General features: G+C 46.7%; 1 protein-coding gene across 1 annotated transcript; it reads right to left on the reverse strand.

The window, feature by feature from the left end:
- Positions 1-1,760: 1,760 nt before the first annotated feature.
- On the reverse strand, positions 1,761-9,180 carry THEM5 (thioesterase superfamily member 5). Its single transcript, XM_058539181.1, has 6 exons — positions 9,058-9,180; positions 7,882-8,083; positions 6,083-6,221; positions 2,627-2,737; positions 2,207-2,331; positions 1,761-1,909 (listed from the first exon to the last, which is right to left on the reverse strand). Exons 1-6 carry the CDS (start codon positions 9,178-9,180, stop codon positions 1,866-1,868), a joined length of 744 nt encoding a protein of 247 aa, XP_058395164.1. The 3' UTR covers positions 1,761-1,865.
- Positions 9,181-18,173: the final 8,993 nt, after the last annotated feature.

The following is an 18,173-nucleotide window of genomic DNA, read 5'->3' on the forward strand; positions in this document are numbered from 1 at the left end:
GAATTCTAGGCACTCTGGTGTGAATCCCCTCAACTTCCCGTCCTGCACCCTCCACCTCCTTCCTTTTGGCCTCAGAGTCACGTTGATGCTCTCCCATGACTCCTGTCTCCACTGGTGCTCTTGATCCATCTCTAAGACCAGAGAGCTGTTCAATTGGATGACATCTCTCTCTCTCCTAGAGTTTCAGCCTCTCTACACTGGCTCCTTCCAAATAAATTTATAAATATACTCAAACCTCTTTCTTTAAATAACAATAACAACAACAAAATTCGTAGAAAGAATTATCTAGATTCAATTTTTTCGATGAATGAAAAAATTCATTCATTTTTTCATTCACCATAATCTGGATTTTGCTCCCACCTCCCGGCAAAGAAGACTATCACCTTCCTCACTGTCAAATCCAAAGGCCTCTTTTTAGTTCTCATCTGCTTTGCCTTCTCTTTAGCATTTGATATTGACCTCGGCCTCTTAAGGATGGTCTCTCCTGTCTTGTTCTCTGCCTCCTTTGTGGTCTTTGGTCCTCTGCTCCAATTTTAAGCCTTAGTGTGACCAAAGGTTCTCTCTTTGACCCCTTTCCCTGATCTCCTTTCTCTCCCCTCCCCTCACTCTCACTCCCCTTGCCTCCTCCTCACTTGCACTGCATAATCCACTCCCGAGGGTTCCATGTCAGTTTTTATATTGATGACTTACAAATTGAGTCAGTGGCTCATCAATCTTGAGCTCCAAATCACAATATCCAGGTTCCTGCTGGTGCTCGTCATATGGTAGAAGTATCATGGGCACTTGAAGCTCAATATGTGTGAAACGAGCTTCTTATCTACCCCCCAGCTCAAACCTGCTCCTCTGCATTCCCAGTGGTGCCACCTGGAATCCCCAAGCCAGAAACTTGGCATCATCCTCGAAGGTTCCCTTCACAGATCCACTTTATACAGTTAGTGGCAACGTCCGGCACTCTTTTGTTTGTACATTTCCCATAGCTCTTGTCTTCATGGCTCTGACTCATGTCAGGCCCTTACTATCTCTAGTTTGGAGCCCTGCAGGGGTCTCCTCACCAGTACTCCCTCCTTCGATCTTGCTGACCACTTGCTGCCACCAGAGTCATCTTTCTAAAAAATAAAACTTTAGGTTACTCAAGGCTTTCTCTTCCCTACAAGACAGAATCCAAGCTCCCCAGCAGGGTTTATGAAGCCTTCCATGGCCTGCTCCTGCACCAGCCCACCTTCTCTTTCCCTGAACACCTGCCCCACTCAACACGTGCTGTTCTCCAAGGTCGCTGTGCTCTTTCACCCCTCTGTGCCTTTGCTCCTACTGCTCCCTCTGGCTAGAGTATCCTCTTCTCCCCTGCCTGCCTGGTGAACACCACTTAACTTTTGAGACTCAGTTCAAGCACAGCTTCTTCTAGAAAGCCTTTTCTGATTGCTTTCGTAGAGTAAAATTGACCCCTCCTCCCTTTGTGTCTGCACTGCACCCACAATAGGAGCCAGGGTGGGGTAGGGGAGCTGAGGGGCACCCTGTGCACTCTGCTCCTGGTCTGCGATTGTGCATCTTGAGGCCAAGGGCCCTGCCTTTCATCATGGTGTGCTTGGAGCCTCCCCCAGCACCTGGTACCTGGCAGATGCTCAGTAAATCTCTTCCTTTGGTGCTTAATGGGAAGGTGGGTGTTTGGGAGGCCCTGGAAGGATTTTGATTTCCAGTTACAGAAGGGTCTTGGGCTGAGAATGCAGCTGTGAGACTTTATTTACTCAGAGGAAATTGCCCTCTCCCTCACTTCACCAGTCACTTCCATGGGGACCCCTCCCTGCTCTGTGGTGGGTCCCAGGCAGGCAGGCAGGCAGCAGTAGGCCCTCCTGAAGGCATAGTGACTGTTACTGTGACGACTCCTCTTCCAGCTGCAGCTGCAGGAAAACACCTGCAAGAGAAGGGCGAGCCGAGTGGCAGGAGCTTGATGGGGCGCTCTGAGCATCTGCATCCAGTTACCTAGTGCCTGGATCCTGTCCTGATGGTACAGGTTGGGCAACTCATACACAGACAAAAAAAATCCTAGGGGGTTCTCACTCACTTCATCTGTGTCTACAGCAGGTGCCCAATCCCACTCTAAAAAGCTGGATCCCAGCTTGGGACTGGATCCTTAGTGTTCTCCCTTCTGTTTGCTCTGGGGGTGGTGGTGGCAGGACAGGGCCTGGGGCTGAGCTGAGGACCTCTTTACCTGAGGACTTGGCATAGACTGTCTGCTGGTCCCTGCTCAGGGTGATGCAGGACATGTAAAGCTTCTGGTCCTCAATCTTTTCCACGTCAACGTTCAGCACAGCCAGAGAGCCCACAGGGATCAAGCTGGGAGAGGAGGCAGCTTAGCCCATCCCTTCACCCTCCCGGCCCCCCATCCTTCTCTTCATCCCACCCTGCCTCAGGACTTAGATGGCTCTGGGCTCGGGGTCCGTCTGCCAGCCCCCAGAGTTGGACAGCAGAAGTTGTGCTCTGGCCAGGGACTGGAGGAACTGCTGGCAGCAGGCTGGGGAGGGAGAGTGACAGACAGGGCTCCTGCACCCCAATTGCCGAGGATGGCTACCCATCCTCGTGGATGAACAGGGCCACGACTTTGGCCAGTGCCCCGAGGACCTGTACTTACTTTTTGAACCTGATGTTGAGGCTTAATGTCAATAGCCCCTCTCCAGCCAGGTAGGCAGTTTTAGAAAAGGTCTCGTCCATCATGGCTGCCAGGGACCCTCCATGGGCAAACCTGGGGGTGGGGGCAGACAGCAAGGCCAGGGCTGTAGCTGCTGGGCAGACTGTCCCTCTGGGCCTTCCTTGACCCTAAGGTGGAACCACCTCCACCTCTACATTTCCCCAGGAAAGGAAAGAAACAGAGCTGGGTCCCGTCTGATCAAACAGGTCAAAATCAACTGAGATTTTCTTCCATGTTGCTTCAGCATGCGTTAGCTACCATTGATACAATTATTTTATTTCACTAGGAAAAAAATTTTTTTCTGATGGAGTTAATGAAAAAACATTTTTCTGATTCATCGCCTAATTGCTGGCAGCAATTGCCATAATTTGGAAAGGTGCCTACATACAGGGGATGGAAAAGCCCCTGAACTTTTTGGCTTTTTCTCTGAGGCATGAGCTTGGTCCAGCTCTCACCTTCCAGTCACTACGGCCAGTGCTGAGCCCATCTTTTCAAGACGGGTAAATGTGAGCCGTCACTTATGACCCATAAAGTGCTGACAAGATGGGCTCCTGAGCAGCACTGCTTGGGGAAGCTGAGAGCCCACCTCAGCAGGGTGCTGCAAACATTTGCTTTGTTTAAAGTAAGATTCTCATCCTCACGTGTGTAAGCTGACCTTCATGCCAAAGCTACTGCATTGTTGGTTGAGTTGGGGAAAGTAGAAAGGCACCCAACGTTAGAATGCAGATAACACAAAACAGATTTGAGTTTCTGGTTTTCAAAAGCATGGTCCTGAGTCTTCATGGACTGGGTCAGCTGTCCTTGCTGCACTACCATGGGTTACCCTCCTGCTTCTGCCACCAACAGGCTTCCCAGACCCTTGCTTCCCCCTCCCTTTGGTGGAAAGAGCTGGGGACCATGGAACCACACCTACCTGGTTTGACTCCTTGCTCTGCCACTCACTCTTGAACACATTGCTAAACCTTTCACAGCCCTAGTTTTTCCACTATGAATTGTGAAAAAAATAACTACTATCTCATCAGATTAAATAAGGTAATGTTTACAAAACCTCAGGTATACTTCTAGTCACTTCCCTCCCCACATTGCTTGAAAGAGGGAAAAAAGGAGTCGGTGCCAAAGAACCCTAAAACTGCTCTTCCTTCATTGTCCTCACTGGCCAGGCTGGCGACCTGTTGGCAAGTGCATAGAATCTGCAGGGTAGCTCTTGGCCAGCCAATAACTAACCTTCCTCTCTGCCTAGGGGCTGGGGGGTACTTGCGAGATAATAGAAAATGTGTATATTGGTCACTGCCCCGATTCCTGACACAGGGCTCCTGAAACCCTTGTAACTTCCTGGATCGTAGGAGTGTCTTTTGTTCTAATGAGGTGACTCTGGGTGGGCTGCTGGGTGGCTCCTGGATTAGGTCACCAGAAAGACCAAGACACGATTAGAAACTTGAAATTTTCACCTCCCACCCTTTAGGAAGAGGAGAGGGGCTGGAGATTGAGTTAGTGATCCATCATGCCTACATGATGAAGCCTCCATAAAAATCCCGGCAGTATGGAGTTTGGAGAGCTTCCAGGTGGTGAACACATCCACATCGGGAGGATGACACACTCCACCTCCAAGGGGACAGAAGCTCCTGCACTCAGGACCCTCCCAGACCTCGTCCTATGTATCTCTTCATCTGTCTGTTCATCTGTAGCCTTTAATCACATCCTTTAATAAACTGGTAAATGTAAGTGTTTCCCTGAATTCTGTGAGCCTCTCTAGCAAAGTAATCGAAACTGATGAGGGTGTCATCGGAACCTCCGATTTGTAGCCAAGTAGGACAGAAGTTGTGGGTAACTTGGGGACCTACTACTTGCAGTTGGCATCTGAAGTTGGGGGTGGGGGGGTGCAGTGGGACTGAACCCTTAACTTTATCTCCAGGCAGATGGTGTCAGAATTGAGTTAAATTGTAGGACACCCAGCTGGTGTCACAGAATTGCTTGGTGTGGGGAAAAAGCTCCACACATTTGGTGATCAGAAGTGTCAGAAGTGAAGTATTCTTGTATAAGTACGAAGCAGACTCACAGGGAAGAAACACAAAGTAGAGAAGAGCTGGGTTTTTCCCTACACAGGAGATAGACTGAACTGGGTTTTTCTAATTCAGTACTAATCTCTTCTTGGGACCCCCTCAATCCACTGGCCTCAGTGTAGATGGTCCTCCTCTGCCTCTCCTGCTCTACCTCCATGAGCTCCTAAATAAAAGTCAGCCACACTTCACACCCATCCCTGCCTTCTTGGCGCTTTCCTCTTCATGAGGGAGGGGATCCCTGGCCTACGTATGGCTCTGACCTAGTCCCTCGGTGTCTGCATGCACTAGTGTGGAAATCAGTGTCCCCATGGAAGATGCCTTTGGGATGGCCAGGGTGACCAAGGGCTGCAGTCTGAATCTGTGGAGAGTGGAGGTGCTGACATCTATTAAGCTTTCTGAATTCTGTTTAACCACAATTGAGTCCCTCTCAGGCCTTGATGCCCTAAAGCTGCTCCTGCCTCCTCCTTTCTCTCTCTCCCTTGCAGGAACTCAGGCACCACCAATAGCCTTCAGTGACTGTCTAAAGCAGGAACAGGGATGGAGGAGAGAGCAGACAACCATGGACTTGGTGGCCCAGTAGCCCTAAGCAAGAGGTTCAGAGCCAGCCTAATTTCCCTTGTGGATGTATTTATGTCCAGTGTAAGCTCCTTCCTGGGTCTATTCCAAGTTTGGAGGCAGCAGAGCACAGTGGAGAGAGCAATGGACTTAGAGTCTCAACTCTTGGGTTAGAGTCCTGGATCTGACCTTGATTGCCTGTGCTATCTTGGGTAAGTTACCTTACTTCTGTGTGCCTCAGTTTGTCTATGAGTAAAAGATGAAGTTTGGATAGATGGTGTCTGATAGCTATCTTGTGCTTTATGGCTCATGAGCACATACACGTAAGCCCATAGTATTATCTCTCTCAGCCGCTCTGGCAGGTAGATATGATTGCCCCAGGTTTCAGGTAAGGAGACTGAAAGACAGAGGTTAAATTGCTTTCTTGGGATCCCAAGGCCAGCAGCAGCAGAGCAGGACTGGAAGCCTGGCTCCTAATTCCAGATCTTATCCTCTTCCAAGTTCACCACATTCTTCTCCAAGTGGCCTCTAAGACCCCCTTCTTACTGGAAAACCCCTAGACCTTGAATAGAAGGCTCTCCCTTGTCTGTACAATGGGGACTGGACCAGATGACCCAGGATGTCCTTCCAGGCCTGATTTTGTGGGACTGAAGCCCAGTCCCCCTCACCCCCCACCCAGCTCCTTAGAGAGAGGCCCTGGGGCCTGGTTGTGCCTGATCGACCTGCTGAGCCAATCCCAGGAAGTAGCCAAGGATGTTCACCGTGGCCCTGCCTGTGGCCTTACCCTGGTGGCCCTTCCAGGTAGGGGCCTGGTTGGAAAAGACAGACAGAGTTCTTCTTGGATGGGTGGAAAAAGATGACATATTCGTAGCCTTGTCCTTCCACTTGGATGCATCTGGTGAAGATGCGCCAGTCACTTTTGTCTGGGGAGAGATGGACAGTGTTGCAGCTGGAGAAGGGAGTGTGGAGGGTGTGGGGTCTGGTCAGGATGCAGGGTCAGTCATTTAGCACCGTGGGTTGAGCCCTGCCTCAGACACAAGGTTGAGGAGAGAACCAGAGGACACCCAGGCTCTGTCCTCAGAGAGCTGTCAATCAGAGAGCAGAGGCAGAGCCCTGTCCTCAGGGAGCCCTGGGTCTGAGGGGGGCACATCCCTGTCCTCAGGGAGTCCTTGATCTGGAGGGAAAAACACTCAGGAAGTTCCCTGGCTGAGGGTGGAGATGGGATCAAGGCCAGTTCAAGACTTTAACAGAGCTTAAACACTGAGAATTAAATATGTAACTCACATAATTCACATATAATTCAAAACAACAATAATACTAAACAATAAAATAAGTGCAGAAAAGTCCACCAAAGTTTTGATTTTTTCTTAAAACAACTACATTCTTTTTGGATGGATACCAAATTCTTTTAAAAAATTATTTTGGGGGCCAGTCCTGTGGCCTAGTGGCTAAGTTTGTCGTGCTCTGCTTTGGCGGCCCGGGGTTGGTTCCCAGGTGCAGACCTACACCACTCGGCAGTAGCCATGCTGTGGTGGCGACCCACCTACAAAATAGAGGAAGATTGTCACAGACGTTAGCTCAGGGCAAATCTTCCTCAAGCAAAAAGAGGAAGATTGGCAACAAATGTTGGCTCAGGGTGAACCTTCCTCAGAAAGAAAAAAAAATGATTTTGGTTCTCTTGCTTTGTGCAATAATCCCAAGGGTAGTGTGCCTACTGTACCCGCCAGTCATCACTGGGCAAGAAGACCACATACATGAATGAGAGAGACGAGAAAACACGGACACACACACACACACACACACACACACACACAAAGAAAGCTGAAGGTGGAAAGCTCTATCAATCTGATCAGCAGGTGTTTTGAGAGAGCCACTCTGGGCCTAGCAGAGTGGGGATGGTGTGCTCAGGGAGGGGCCCCACCCCACCCCAAGGCCATTATTGGGTGGGGGAGGAGGACATGGGTTACAGCTTGACAACAAGGAAAGAACACTCCATGAGTAGGCAAAAGAGCAGGGAGCTGAGCTGACAGTTCTCTGGTGGAAACACTCGTTTTTTATTCTTTTTTGGTGAGGAATATTGGCCCTGAGCTAACATCTTTTGCCAATCTACCTCTTTTTGCAAAGGAAGATTAGCCCTGAGCTAACATCCATGCCCATCTTCGTCTATTTTTTGTATATGGGATGCTGCTGTGGCTTGATGAGCAGCGTGTAGGTCTGCACCTGGGATTTGAACCTGTGAACCCTGAGCTGCCAAAGTGGAGCAGGCAAACTTAACCACTATGCCACTGGGCCGGCCCCTCTGGTGGGAACACTCTTAGCTGGGAGTAAAGGCGGGCTGCTAGGATGTGCTCTCCTCAGATAGGTGGAGGGGAGCCAGAGACCTGAGAAAAATCTCTTCTCATCTACCTGCCTGGGGCTGCAGCATGAGGGCTGGAGTCAGACAGCAGAAAGAACTCTGGCTGAGAACTGGAAGATAGATTGTGAATTTCCTTCCCAAGGGTCTTGAACACGAGGACTGGGTGAACTGACCATCGTGGGCTGGGGTGTGTGTATCCCAATGGGTACTCTCAGGCCAGGCCTTACCTGAGGAAACTGCTAACCCAGATGGCAGCTTGAGCCCCTGGATGTGGTCTCTGTTGGACTTGAAGGAGGGCAGTTTGATCCAGCCATCAGCCTTGGTCTTCTCCACAAATTCCTGGTACAGGCTCAGCATGTCTGGACACCAGCTGGCATTGGGAAGGGCATAATCCTTCAAATTTGTCTTCTCTTGACAGAATCTTGAGACCTGGGCAGGGAAAATCAGGGAGACTAGACAGCTTCCTGGGGTGTGGGGGCTGCTGCTTAGGCCACAGGACTTTTAGGGAGTGTGCTCTTGGGTCTTGGGTGCCTCAATCCCTTCTGCCAGTGTTGACTTGAGGGAAACAGCCCATCTTTCAGAGGGTTTGGGGACCCCTGTGGGTGACTAGGCAAGGAGAGGCTCAAGTGCAAAGAAAGGGAAGGAAAGGAATGGGGATGACAAGTAGAGGCATGCCCCTCTGTGGTGCTGCGTTACAATTGCTCTAAGACCTGTGAGCTGTTCTTTGAGGCTGAGAACTGCTAGTATTAGCCCCACTGTACAGATGGGGAAACTGAGGAAATGTGGTTAAGATTGCCAAGCTTGTGAGTGTGAGAGCTGATGGTCAGACTAGAGCCCATTCTGAGACACTATCTTCCCTAGGGAGTACGACCACAGTTGGTATGGACCATTGCTACCACCCCGTCACCTCAGGGGCTTCTCTAGCTCTGCCCACAGCTGTAGGCCTGCCTGGGCAGGGTGGCTCCTTTGAAACATGTTTTGGGCACCCATAGAGGTGTGGTGCCATCTGTGGGAGGAGGAAGAGTCCTCTATGGCATCAAGTGCTCACTCACCAATAACAACTGTGGGCAGTAATCCAACTGCTTGCTAAGACCACACACAGGGTCCACCGTTGAGGGACACCCTGACTCAGTTGCAATAATCTGAGTCCCATGGGAGGAAAATGATTGATTGGTGGCCACACAAGATTCAGACCATGGTGAGACTGTCCTGGTGGTCTTAGTTTTGGATCTGGGCTACTTGGTATCCCAAGAGCACCTTCCTTTTGCCAAATCTAATAGCTCCCCAACACACTGCCCACCTGCCCCAGCCATGATCTGGGAAGAGGAGATTTGGGGTGCTCCTTATGCCTTAGGCCCGCAAAAGAAGGGCTGCCCATCTAGCTGAGCTGGAGACTCACTCACCAGGGACTCCGTGGAGGATCCAAATGCTGCAGCAGTGTTGAGTCTGGGCAGGATGCGGGGGGTACCAGGAAGGACTCTGTGGTAGCCGAGTCTTGCTGCTACCTGAAAGCCTTTCCTTATCATGGCTGAGTGCTGGGATTGGGTTGGCAGGGGCTGCTGGCTGACTCCTGAGGAATAGCAGAGTGAGTGAGGCCTTTTCAACTGCACTTTGTGGCTGTAGGTGCAGCCACCCTCAGACAAGCCTCTCTCCTGACTGTCACAAGACTTTCAGCAGCAAGTTTCCACTGCAGATGATTAGACAAGACTGGGCTGGTTTGACACAACACCCATAGATGCTTGGGGCCTCTAGCCTTTAGTTCAGAGCCCTATCCCGTGCTTGGGGAGGGGCAGATGCTGCTTGGACAGGAGTGCAGAGCAGGACTGGCCTGGTTCAGAAAGAAATATTTGTTAAAGGAGCAAAAGGGTGCATAAAGAAATAGTATAGGGTACATGGGGCCTTGGAGAGCTGCCCTGGAGTTTTTGGGGGAGAACTTGAGAAAATAACCCAGAAAGATAAGGGAGGTCTGTCTCTTGATCGGAGGGCGTTGGTGGAGTATCTGTGTGTGTTGGCGGAGCGTTTGTGGCATGTGCCCTGCAGCAAGACTCTGAAAGCTCTGGTATAATTCTGGGACTTAGAAAACCAACGCACAGCCCTCAGCCACCCTCTTCTTATATCCCAGGCAAGGGGTGGGAAGCCTCTACTTGCTGATCCCTGGCGGTGGGAATAGGGATAAGGAGGGTAAGGTCTTAGAGGGGAGGATAGAAAATCATTTAGGAGGAAGCAGCTTAGCAAGGGCACTCTTGTGCTTTGGGAACCCTAGGGAGAGGATGATAGCAGCAGATGGTCTTGGGAGTGAGATGGGGAATAAGGCAGCGGAGGCTGTGTCACTGGCGAGCGTGGAAAAGAGACAGCTTTGAGTGAGGAGGGGAGGAGTGCTCAGCCAGTGTCTGCAAGGTTGTGGACTTTTTTGGTGTTGGTATTTCTTCTATTGAATTAAAACTGCTAGTTTTCAACTAAAAGTCCTACTTTTTACTTCACTAGAATAAAGTATGTTCTAAAGGTCAGAACCATGCAAAGGTGGAATTATAATGATGATGATATTTTGGCAGGTTCTGAAAGATCAAACTGATTTAATATGGAAATTTAAAAGTTTTGCCCCACCTTCTGTATTTGGCTGCCCTACAAGACTAGAACATAAACATTTTCCTCACCTCTTATGAAGTTTTGAATGAAACTTCCTCAAGGACTGGGGAACCGGTTTTTTGATTGATTTAGTCTCTAGGTATAACCAAAAATATTTGAATTAGTTGCCAACTTTTAAAAACAGGGAGTTTCATACAAAGTGGAAGATCAAGGATCTCTAGATAAGTGGAAAGATCTGGCAACTGTGCATCTTCATTCCTGTGCCACAGGCTTCTCCTGGTGCAGGGCTCTCCTTCACTCCCTTTGCCAGCCTCTGTGTGATATTTGATTTGGAAGATGAGACTTGAGGAGACAAGGGAGAAAAGAGGAATCTTGAAAATGGTAGATGGACTGAAGAGGAGTTGGAGAAAAAGGGAGTGGGGAGAGGAGGGGCTCCCCCAAGGGCCCCTGAAGCCTGGGAGCTGATCCCAGGAAGGTTGCCCCAGGAGGAGGCAGGGGCTCTCCTCCCAGAAGAGTCAGTAGCTGAACGTGGGAAAGGCAATCCTTGTTTCGTTGTCCAAGAGCCATGTGGGAGTCTTGCGTGGCCAGACTTTCCTCATGGATTGCACATCCCAGTGCAATCTGCATCTCTTTTTGCCTGACTAGAGGAGTGACACCCTCTATGAAATAATAGAAAAGATATATATATTGGTTTCTGTCCCTGGTTCCTGACACAGAGCTCCTAAATCCCTTGGAATTTCCTGGGTGATAGGAGTGTCTTTGTTCTAATGAGGTGACTCTGGGTGGCTCCTGGATGGCTCCTGGATGGGGGCTGGTCACCAGAAAGATCAAGCCATGATTAAAAGTTTGGAGTTTTCAGCCCCACCACCCATCATTCAGGAAGAGGAGAGGCATGGAGATTGAGCTAATGATCCATCATGCCTACGTGATGAAGTCTCCATAAAAATCCCAAAAATACGAGTTTGGAGAGCTTCCAGGTTGGCATACCCCAACTCCATGGAGACAGTAGCCCATGTATCAGGACACTCCCAGAGTCGCCCTATGTATCGCTTCATCTGGCTGTTCATCTGTATCCTTTATCATATCCTTCAAAATATAATAAACCGATAACTATAAGTAAGTGTTTCCCTCAGTTCTGTGAGCTGTTCTAGCAAATGATTGAATCCAAGGTATGTCCCCAGTGTGAAGACTGTGTTTGGGGACAGAAGGGATGAAATGGAGACAAAGCAAGACAAAAGAGGAGTAAAAGTGGCCCTTCTGCTGAGGCTCCTTTAGAAGTGCTCCAGTTCAGAGTTTTTTTAACTCGAGAGTTCTTCAGAAACTTGGGAAAGTTTGTGGGGCACGACACAAATGGAGTGAGGACCTGGGTGACTTTATGAAAGTATTTTTTATCATATTTTAGATTTGGGTGAAGTGGATATCATTTGTGAATTCTGTGTCCAAGACATTACCTTTTGTCACACCTATCCTTACCTGCGGTGGTGGATTTATCTTTTCCTGAAAACAATAAGGTACTTCAGAGGGAATCATTGGCTGGAGTGTTATCTCCTTACTTAGAAAGCTTATTTGTATTCCTGACTCAGCTAATGTACAATTAGAGACAATCGGCTACAACTCGGTAACATCCATACCCAGTCTTTTATACTTTTACTTACTTATTATTGTTATTATTTAAGAGGTAGTTGTTTTTTTTCTTTTCTGATCCTAAAATGGACACTAATAATACACCACTATCAAATTTTGCCTTATTATTCAAACTTTATCAATTTCTTGATCAGGGTATCATTCTACATAAAATATAAAGTTTCAAAATTCAAGTTTGAAAACTCACGCCTTAAGTCAGTAATAAAGGAAATGTCCATTCCACCTCTGCCTTCTCTGGGGTATCTCTCCATGGCCTGGTACTTACTCCATCACACTTTTATGCACTTCTGTGCCCGAGTTTGTAATCACATGCGGACAGTAAATCCCAGTGTTGGAAGCTTGGGATCTGGAGTCAGGAGGACCCAGAAGCAAACCCCAGGTTTGCCTCAGTTTCCTCATCTGTAAAATGGGAATAATCAGAGTCCCTACTTCATAGGGTGGCTCTGTGACTTTGGGAAATTTACTTAACCTCACAGTTTACTCACCTGTAATGTAAGACCATCAATAGCATCTAAGAAGTAAAGGAGGTGAGGCAAATAATATGTTTACACAATGCTTGGAAAATTGTAATTTTAAGTAATAGCCATCGCCTTTTTCACAATACTTGTACGGCGGTAGGCTTGAATCACTCTGGAGAAGCCCTATGGGCCAATTCATCTTTGTTTCACTCGCGAATGGGTACAGACTCTTCATAAACAGCCTCTGCACGTCATCTTTGACACTGCTTCTCCTCTGTGATAAGTCAAGACACCATCAGCTGAGGAGGGCAAAAGTTTTGCATTAAAATCTATTGCACACGTGCTCATAAAGAAGATTCTTTAAGGTCAATGTAAATCACTGCCACCTGGAAGTTGACAGCCCTCAGCTTTTGGCCCTCTTCCTTCCCCCACCCTTCTGCATCTGGCTAGATTGCCATGTTCTGGAAGTGCAAGGTTTAGGGCATGAAAGGGCTTACAGGAGGTGAGTGAACTGCCACAGCTCAAGGCTGGCCACATGTTGCTAGGGGGAGCCAGCTAGGCCCTCATTGTCATTAATGTCATTCGTAATTGTGCACATGCCATTCAGAACGTGAATACTGGTCTAACAGACTGTGCCTCAAGTTGAACACGTGAGCTGCAAAAGTTACCCCCAGTCTGTGCAGGCAGGTGAGTCATAGCTTACCTCACCCCAGGGTTGCTCCTCCTGTCCTCCTGTAGGAAGTCCAAGAAGCCAGGAGCCACTGAGGACCAACGGGGCAGCTCTAGTTCCTAACATGGAAAACAGTGGGGGAGGGGTGCTGAGGGACACAATCTCTGTGACTGGTGCTCTGCTATGTCTCCAGTGGACCCTTAGTTCACTATGGTGACTGAGATATGTCCCCCACTGATCTTGTCTTTCTTCCGCAGTTGCTATGGCCGCCCAGGCACACCCTTGGTTCCATGATGAGAGCTGCCAATACTTTCTCAGGAGTGGGTGAGAAGAGGAAGTTCTTCCAAAAGTAAGGCTCACATCTGGGTACTCTCACCAGGCAGACCTGGGTCCCCACTGCTACGGTGCCCTACGGACAGACGCAGATCTTCAGCTGTGGTCACACACATGGCCACTTCTGGGCATGCAGATCTGTCACCCAAAGGGCTGAAAGGGGCCACTTTTGGAGTCCGGCCACTTTATGGCCCTGACTTCACAAACTCCTTCCCCTTCCAACTCTTGCTCACTGCTCCTGCCTCTTTCTGCCCTCCTCCCTCCCATTGTACCTCCACTCATGCCACCTGGGTACTTCCAGACATGATTAAAAAACTTTGAATCTTAGAAAGCCCCCAGGATCCTTATGCAAATTACCCCCTCCCCACCTCTGCACTGACTCACTAGGCTCTACATATCAGTAGTTAAAGGAGGTGGGTATGTGGGTGGAAGGGGTGACAAGAACGGTGATTTGGTGCCACCTGTCCCTCTGGCTGCCTGACAAGATTCTGCTATTGGAGAAAGAAAGAGGGTGATACATCAACCAGAAATGGCTAATTTTCTTGGAAAAATGTTTTGCTATATTAACTCCCCATGTACTTCTCTGTTGATTACATGTTGAGCTTATCTCCTGTTGGCTTATAAGTTCCTTGACTATAGCTATGCTTATTTAATATTTAAGCTCCAAACACCTAACACATTGCTGTGTCTTGTGGGCTCAAGAGTGTGTTGACATGGCTCCCAATCAATGTGGGTGAAGATAAGAGCGACAATTACAGAAAATATGCATTTTATATTCATTTACTCACTTAATCCTCTTGACAATCCTAGGAAATAGGGACTAATATTACCTTCAGTTTACAGATGAGGAAATGGGGGTGCTCAGAGACTACCTAACTTGCCCAAAGGCACACAGTCAGGACTTGAACCCAGGCCGTCGAGCTCCGAAGCCCAGGCTCTGACTTTCACTGTGACAAACCTTGTCAGATCGTGTGCTGCCAGAAGACTTCCCTTCTGAGGCAGCCTGGGCAGATGAGGAGCTACCAGAGAAAGGACCTATAACTACTGTTGGGGCCCAGGGCAGGCCACCCCAAAATCCCAGGATAGCATACTGATTATTTTGAATTAAAGTTACTTGAGAAGCAAAAAGGGCATTCTGACCCTCCTGTCTCTGTTCCCCTGAAAGCAGGAGGTAAATCTCCCCTGTGAGAGGTGCTCTCCTTGCAGCCTTATCACTGGAGCTAGGGAAGTCAGGGCCGAGGAGACACCATAAACAAACCTTGCTAATTTACTACCTCAAGCCTAAACTCTGCTTAAATTCTTCACTATTTATGTACCCCAAACCTAGGTTTCTTTGTCCTGTCAATTCTTCACAAATCTGCTGTTTCTTTGTGTAAAAGATATATATACTGTCTGCTTTGTTCACTCTCCGAGCATCATTTCTTTATGGTCTCCAATACGTACATATTAAACTGGGGTTTTCCCGTTAATCTGATCTTGCGTCAATTTTACGATTAGTCCAGCCATAAGAACACAAGAAGAGAAGAAAGGGGATTTTCCCCCTGCCCCAACATTACCAGCCTCTTCCACCAGGCAGAGGCTGTAAATCACAGCTTAAGCATCTCCTTACATGAATACAGAGCCCAACCCTGGCCAACAAAAGCCAAGTTTCACCAAGTTTTGTCTTCCCTGTAAGGACAAGGGTGTCCTAGTCAAGCCACTTCTCTCTCTACCTGGAGGTATGTACACACATCCAGGGTGTGCACCAACGCACCGCTTGTCAAGCCATGCTGTGGCGGCGTCCCATAAAAAGTGGAGGAGGATGGGCACGGATGTTAGCCTAGGGCCAGTCTTCCTCAGCAAAAAGGAGGAGGATTGGCATGGATGTTAACTCAGGGCTGATTTTCCTCACACACACTAAATCAATCAATCAATCAATCAATCAATAAACAAATATTAAAAAGCAGTGTATTCCCTCCACCTTGCTCCAGTTCCCACTTCCACAGAATCAGTCACTTTTAACTATTATAGCTGTTTTTTTTGTTTTTTTAAACTTGCTTAAAGTGCTTTTCGATTTTTCAGTGTTAGGTTTATACTTGACAAAGTACTCTGGTTTCATTTCCCTTACTAACATTTCCGTATTTTATTTTGAATTAGAACGTATGAAACTTCAAAATATATATGCTATATTTTTACTCAGAGCTTTATAAGAACTTGTATATTCAGTGATTAAATGTTTGAGATTTCTATTACGTTAAGTTGTCTCTTAGGAAACAAAATAAAAAAACTCAATCCTGGCATTGGGAGCCTCTGATGATGATAATAATAATAATAAGTTTCACATATTGAGGTAAATGGGGAAGCCATTCTGGTTTAAATTTGATTCAGCCTAAAACTGGTTTTTCCCAGAGCAGTCTAACTTATGGCCCACCGAACATGCATTGTACACCTGCTTCAAACATTTTTACAAAGCAAAGAATGCACTCTTTAAAGATGAGGATGTAATGTCTCCCTCTGACACCAATACCAGTACTTCTTTGAAGATAAGCTTTTCTTCCCAGAGAACTATTGTCAGCTCGACCTGCTCTGCATGTGCTAAACTTCGGCAAAACATCTCCTTGTGACTTTGGGGAAGAAAATTGTATTCCTGTCGTGCTTGATGTATGTTCTTTGTTCTGAAATGGTATATGATCATGCTGTAAACCATGCTTTGTCAGAGTGCTTTATTCCCTGGGGAAGAGAGCACTTCTGGGCCAGTCCTCACATTAAATATCTTTCTTATCTATAGATTGAGTACTGATTACTTGCATAAACATTTCAATCCTGGTTTTATTTATTTAATTAAATTAATTAATTTATTTGCTGAGGAAGATTGGCCCTGAGCCAACATCTGTACCCATCTTCCTCCATTTTGCATGTGGGATGCTGCCACAGCATGGCCTGATGAGTGATGTGTCAGTCCATGCCCGGGATTTGAACCTGTGAACCCTGGGCTGCTGAAGCAGAGTGCACTAACCCAACCACTATGCCACTGGGACGGCCCACTGGTTTTATTTTTTAAAATATCAAGAACTCTTGGTCTTCCACTCTGTGATTTATTTGCTGCCAAGTTTTAACCCCTGATGGTTTTCAATAGCACTTTCAGGCTTTTATCACAAATAAATGCAGTGTACGCTCAGGAATTACAAACCATTCCTAATATCAGTCTAATAATTAGACTTGCAAACCTGCTAGGTTAAAATCTTCAAGTACCACTCCCTCAACCACTGTAGGATTATCTGATTTGGGATCACCTATGCCACTAACATTTAAATTCCCTTAAGCTTCTTTATCAGTTATCTATTGCTACATTACAAAATTACCTCAAATTTTAGCAACTTAAAATAACATTTATTATTTCACACTATTTCTGAGGGTCAAGAATCTGGGAGTGTGTTAGCTGGGTGTGTCTGGCCCAGCGTCTTTCATGAGGTTGCAGTCAAATGGTGGCTGGGGCTGCATTCTCTGAAGACTTGACTGGGGCTGGAAACTTCAGTTCTTCACCATGTGGGCCTCTCCATAGGGCTGCTCTTGACATGGCTTCCCTCAAAGTGAATGATCAGAGAGGGAGAGAGAGAGGGAGAGAGAGAGAGAGAGAGAGAGAGAAAGAGAACCCAAGATGGAAGACTTCTATTTGTTTGAAGTGAGTCATTAAGTCCAGCCCACACTCAAAGGGTGGGGGAATTAAGCTCCACCTCTTGAGGGGAGGAGCATCAAAGAATTTGTGAACTTAAAAACCTTTCCATGCCCTAACTCATGGATGGGTAAACTACAGCCTGTGGGCCAACCAGCTGTTTATATAAAGTTTTATTGGAACACAGCCATGCCTCTTCTTTTATGTATTATCTGTGGCTGCTTCTGTGCTACAATGTCACAGCAGAATATTGTGACAGAGACTGTATGACCTGCAAGCCTAAAATCTTTATCAGCTGGCTCTTTAAGATAAAGTTCGCTGACCTCTGCCCTGTTTAAATAACAGAATTGACTAGATAGAATTTGTAAAGATGTTAAACAAACAAACAAAAGACCAGTTTGTTCCTATTCCGAATTTCCTGTCTTTCAGGGAAAGAGTTTAGGTAGTTTTAAGAATTTGAGGTTAAGACATTAATGAGGAAACTTTCTGGTTTCTTATTTGTTAGATGATTAGGCAATTAGGTAAGAATCAGGTCATAGTTCTGAAAGATTTTTGAGAGTTCAAGATAAGTGGAATGAGTTTGAAAAAGTTCTGTTAGTCGGAATGGACATAGCGTAGGAAGAAACTGGCTGAGAAGGAATGGAAGAAAATGGAAACTTTTCAGTCTCTTGCTTGGGTAGTTTTAATTTCTAAGCAATAAAATAAGTAAGATCTACAAAGTAAACACATCACAAACACAAGATTGATAGATTTTCCAGCCTACTTAATTTTTTTTAACAATTAAAATAATTCTTATTTTATTTAGTATCAATGCAAATCATATTTTGGCTTTCACTAGAAAAACATTATTATAATAGTATTTTAAGTGAGATCGATGAAATGGAATACATCAGTCGTTGTTTTATCTTTGTAACAGGACTGACAAAGGACTTCTGGTCATACAAGTGCCAGTTCTGCCATTTTCTTGTGTTTGCATTTTTAGTATTATCTGTGTTTTTACAAACAGCTTAATTGAGATAAAATTTATGTAACATACAATTCACACATTTAAAGTATTCAATGCAATGATTTTTTGTATATTACGCTAAATTTTAAAAGTTGTGGTAAGAATATATATAACATAAAACTAGCCATTTTAACCACTTTCAAGTGTACAATTTAGTGGCATTAATACAT

The sequence above is a fragment of the Diceros bicornis genome, chromosome 4 (assembly GCF_020826845.1).
Source record: "Diceros bicornis minor isolate mBicDic1 chromosome 4, mDicBic1.mat.cur, whole genome shotgun sequence".
NCBI lineage: Eukaryota > Metazoa > Chordata > Mammalia > Perissodactyla > Rhinocerotidae > Diceros > Diceros bicornis.

What these genes read in the sequence shown, in the direction of transcription:
- THEM5 (XM_058539181.1), bottom strand. Translation starts at nt 9,180, where the DNA reads ATGATAAGGAAAGGCTTTCAGGTAGCAGCAAGACTCGGCTACCACAGA. An exon ending in CTCAACATCAGGTTCAAAAA is followed by an intron (nt 2,332 to 2,626) that starts GTAAGTACAGGT and finishes CTCCTCTCCCAG; the next exon opens with CTTGATCCCTGTGGGCTCTC. An exon ending in AGTCTATGCCAAGTCCTCAG is followed by an intron (nt 1,910 to 2,206) that starts GTAAAGAGGTCC and finishes CTTCTCTTGCAG; the next exon opens with GTGTTTTCCTGCAGCTGCAG.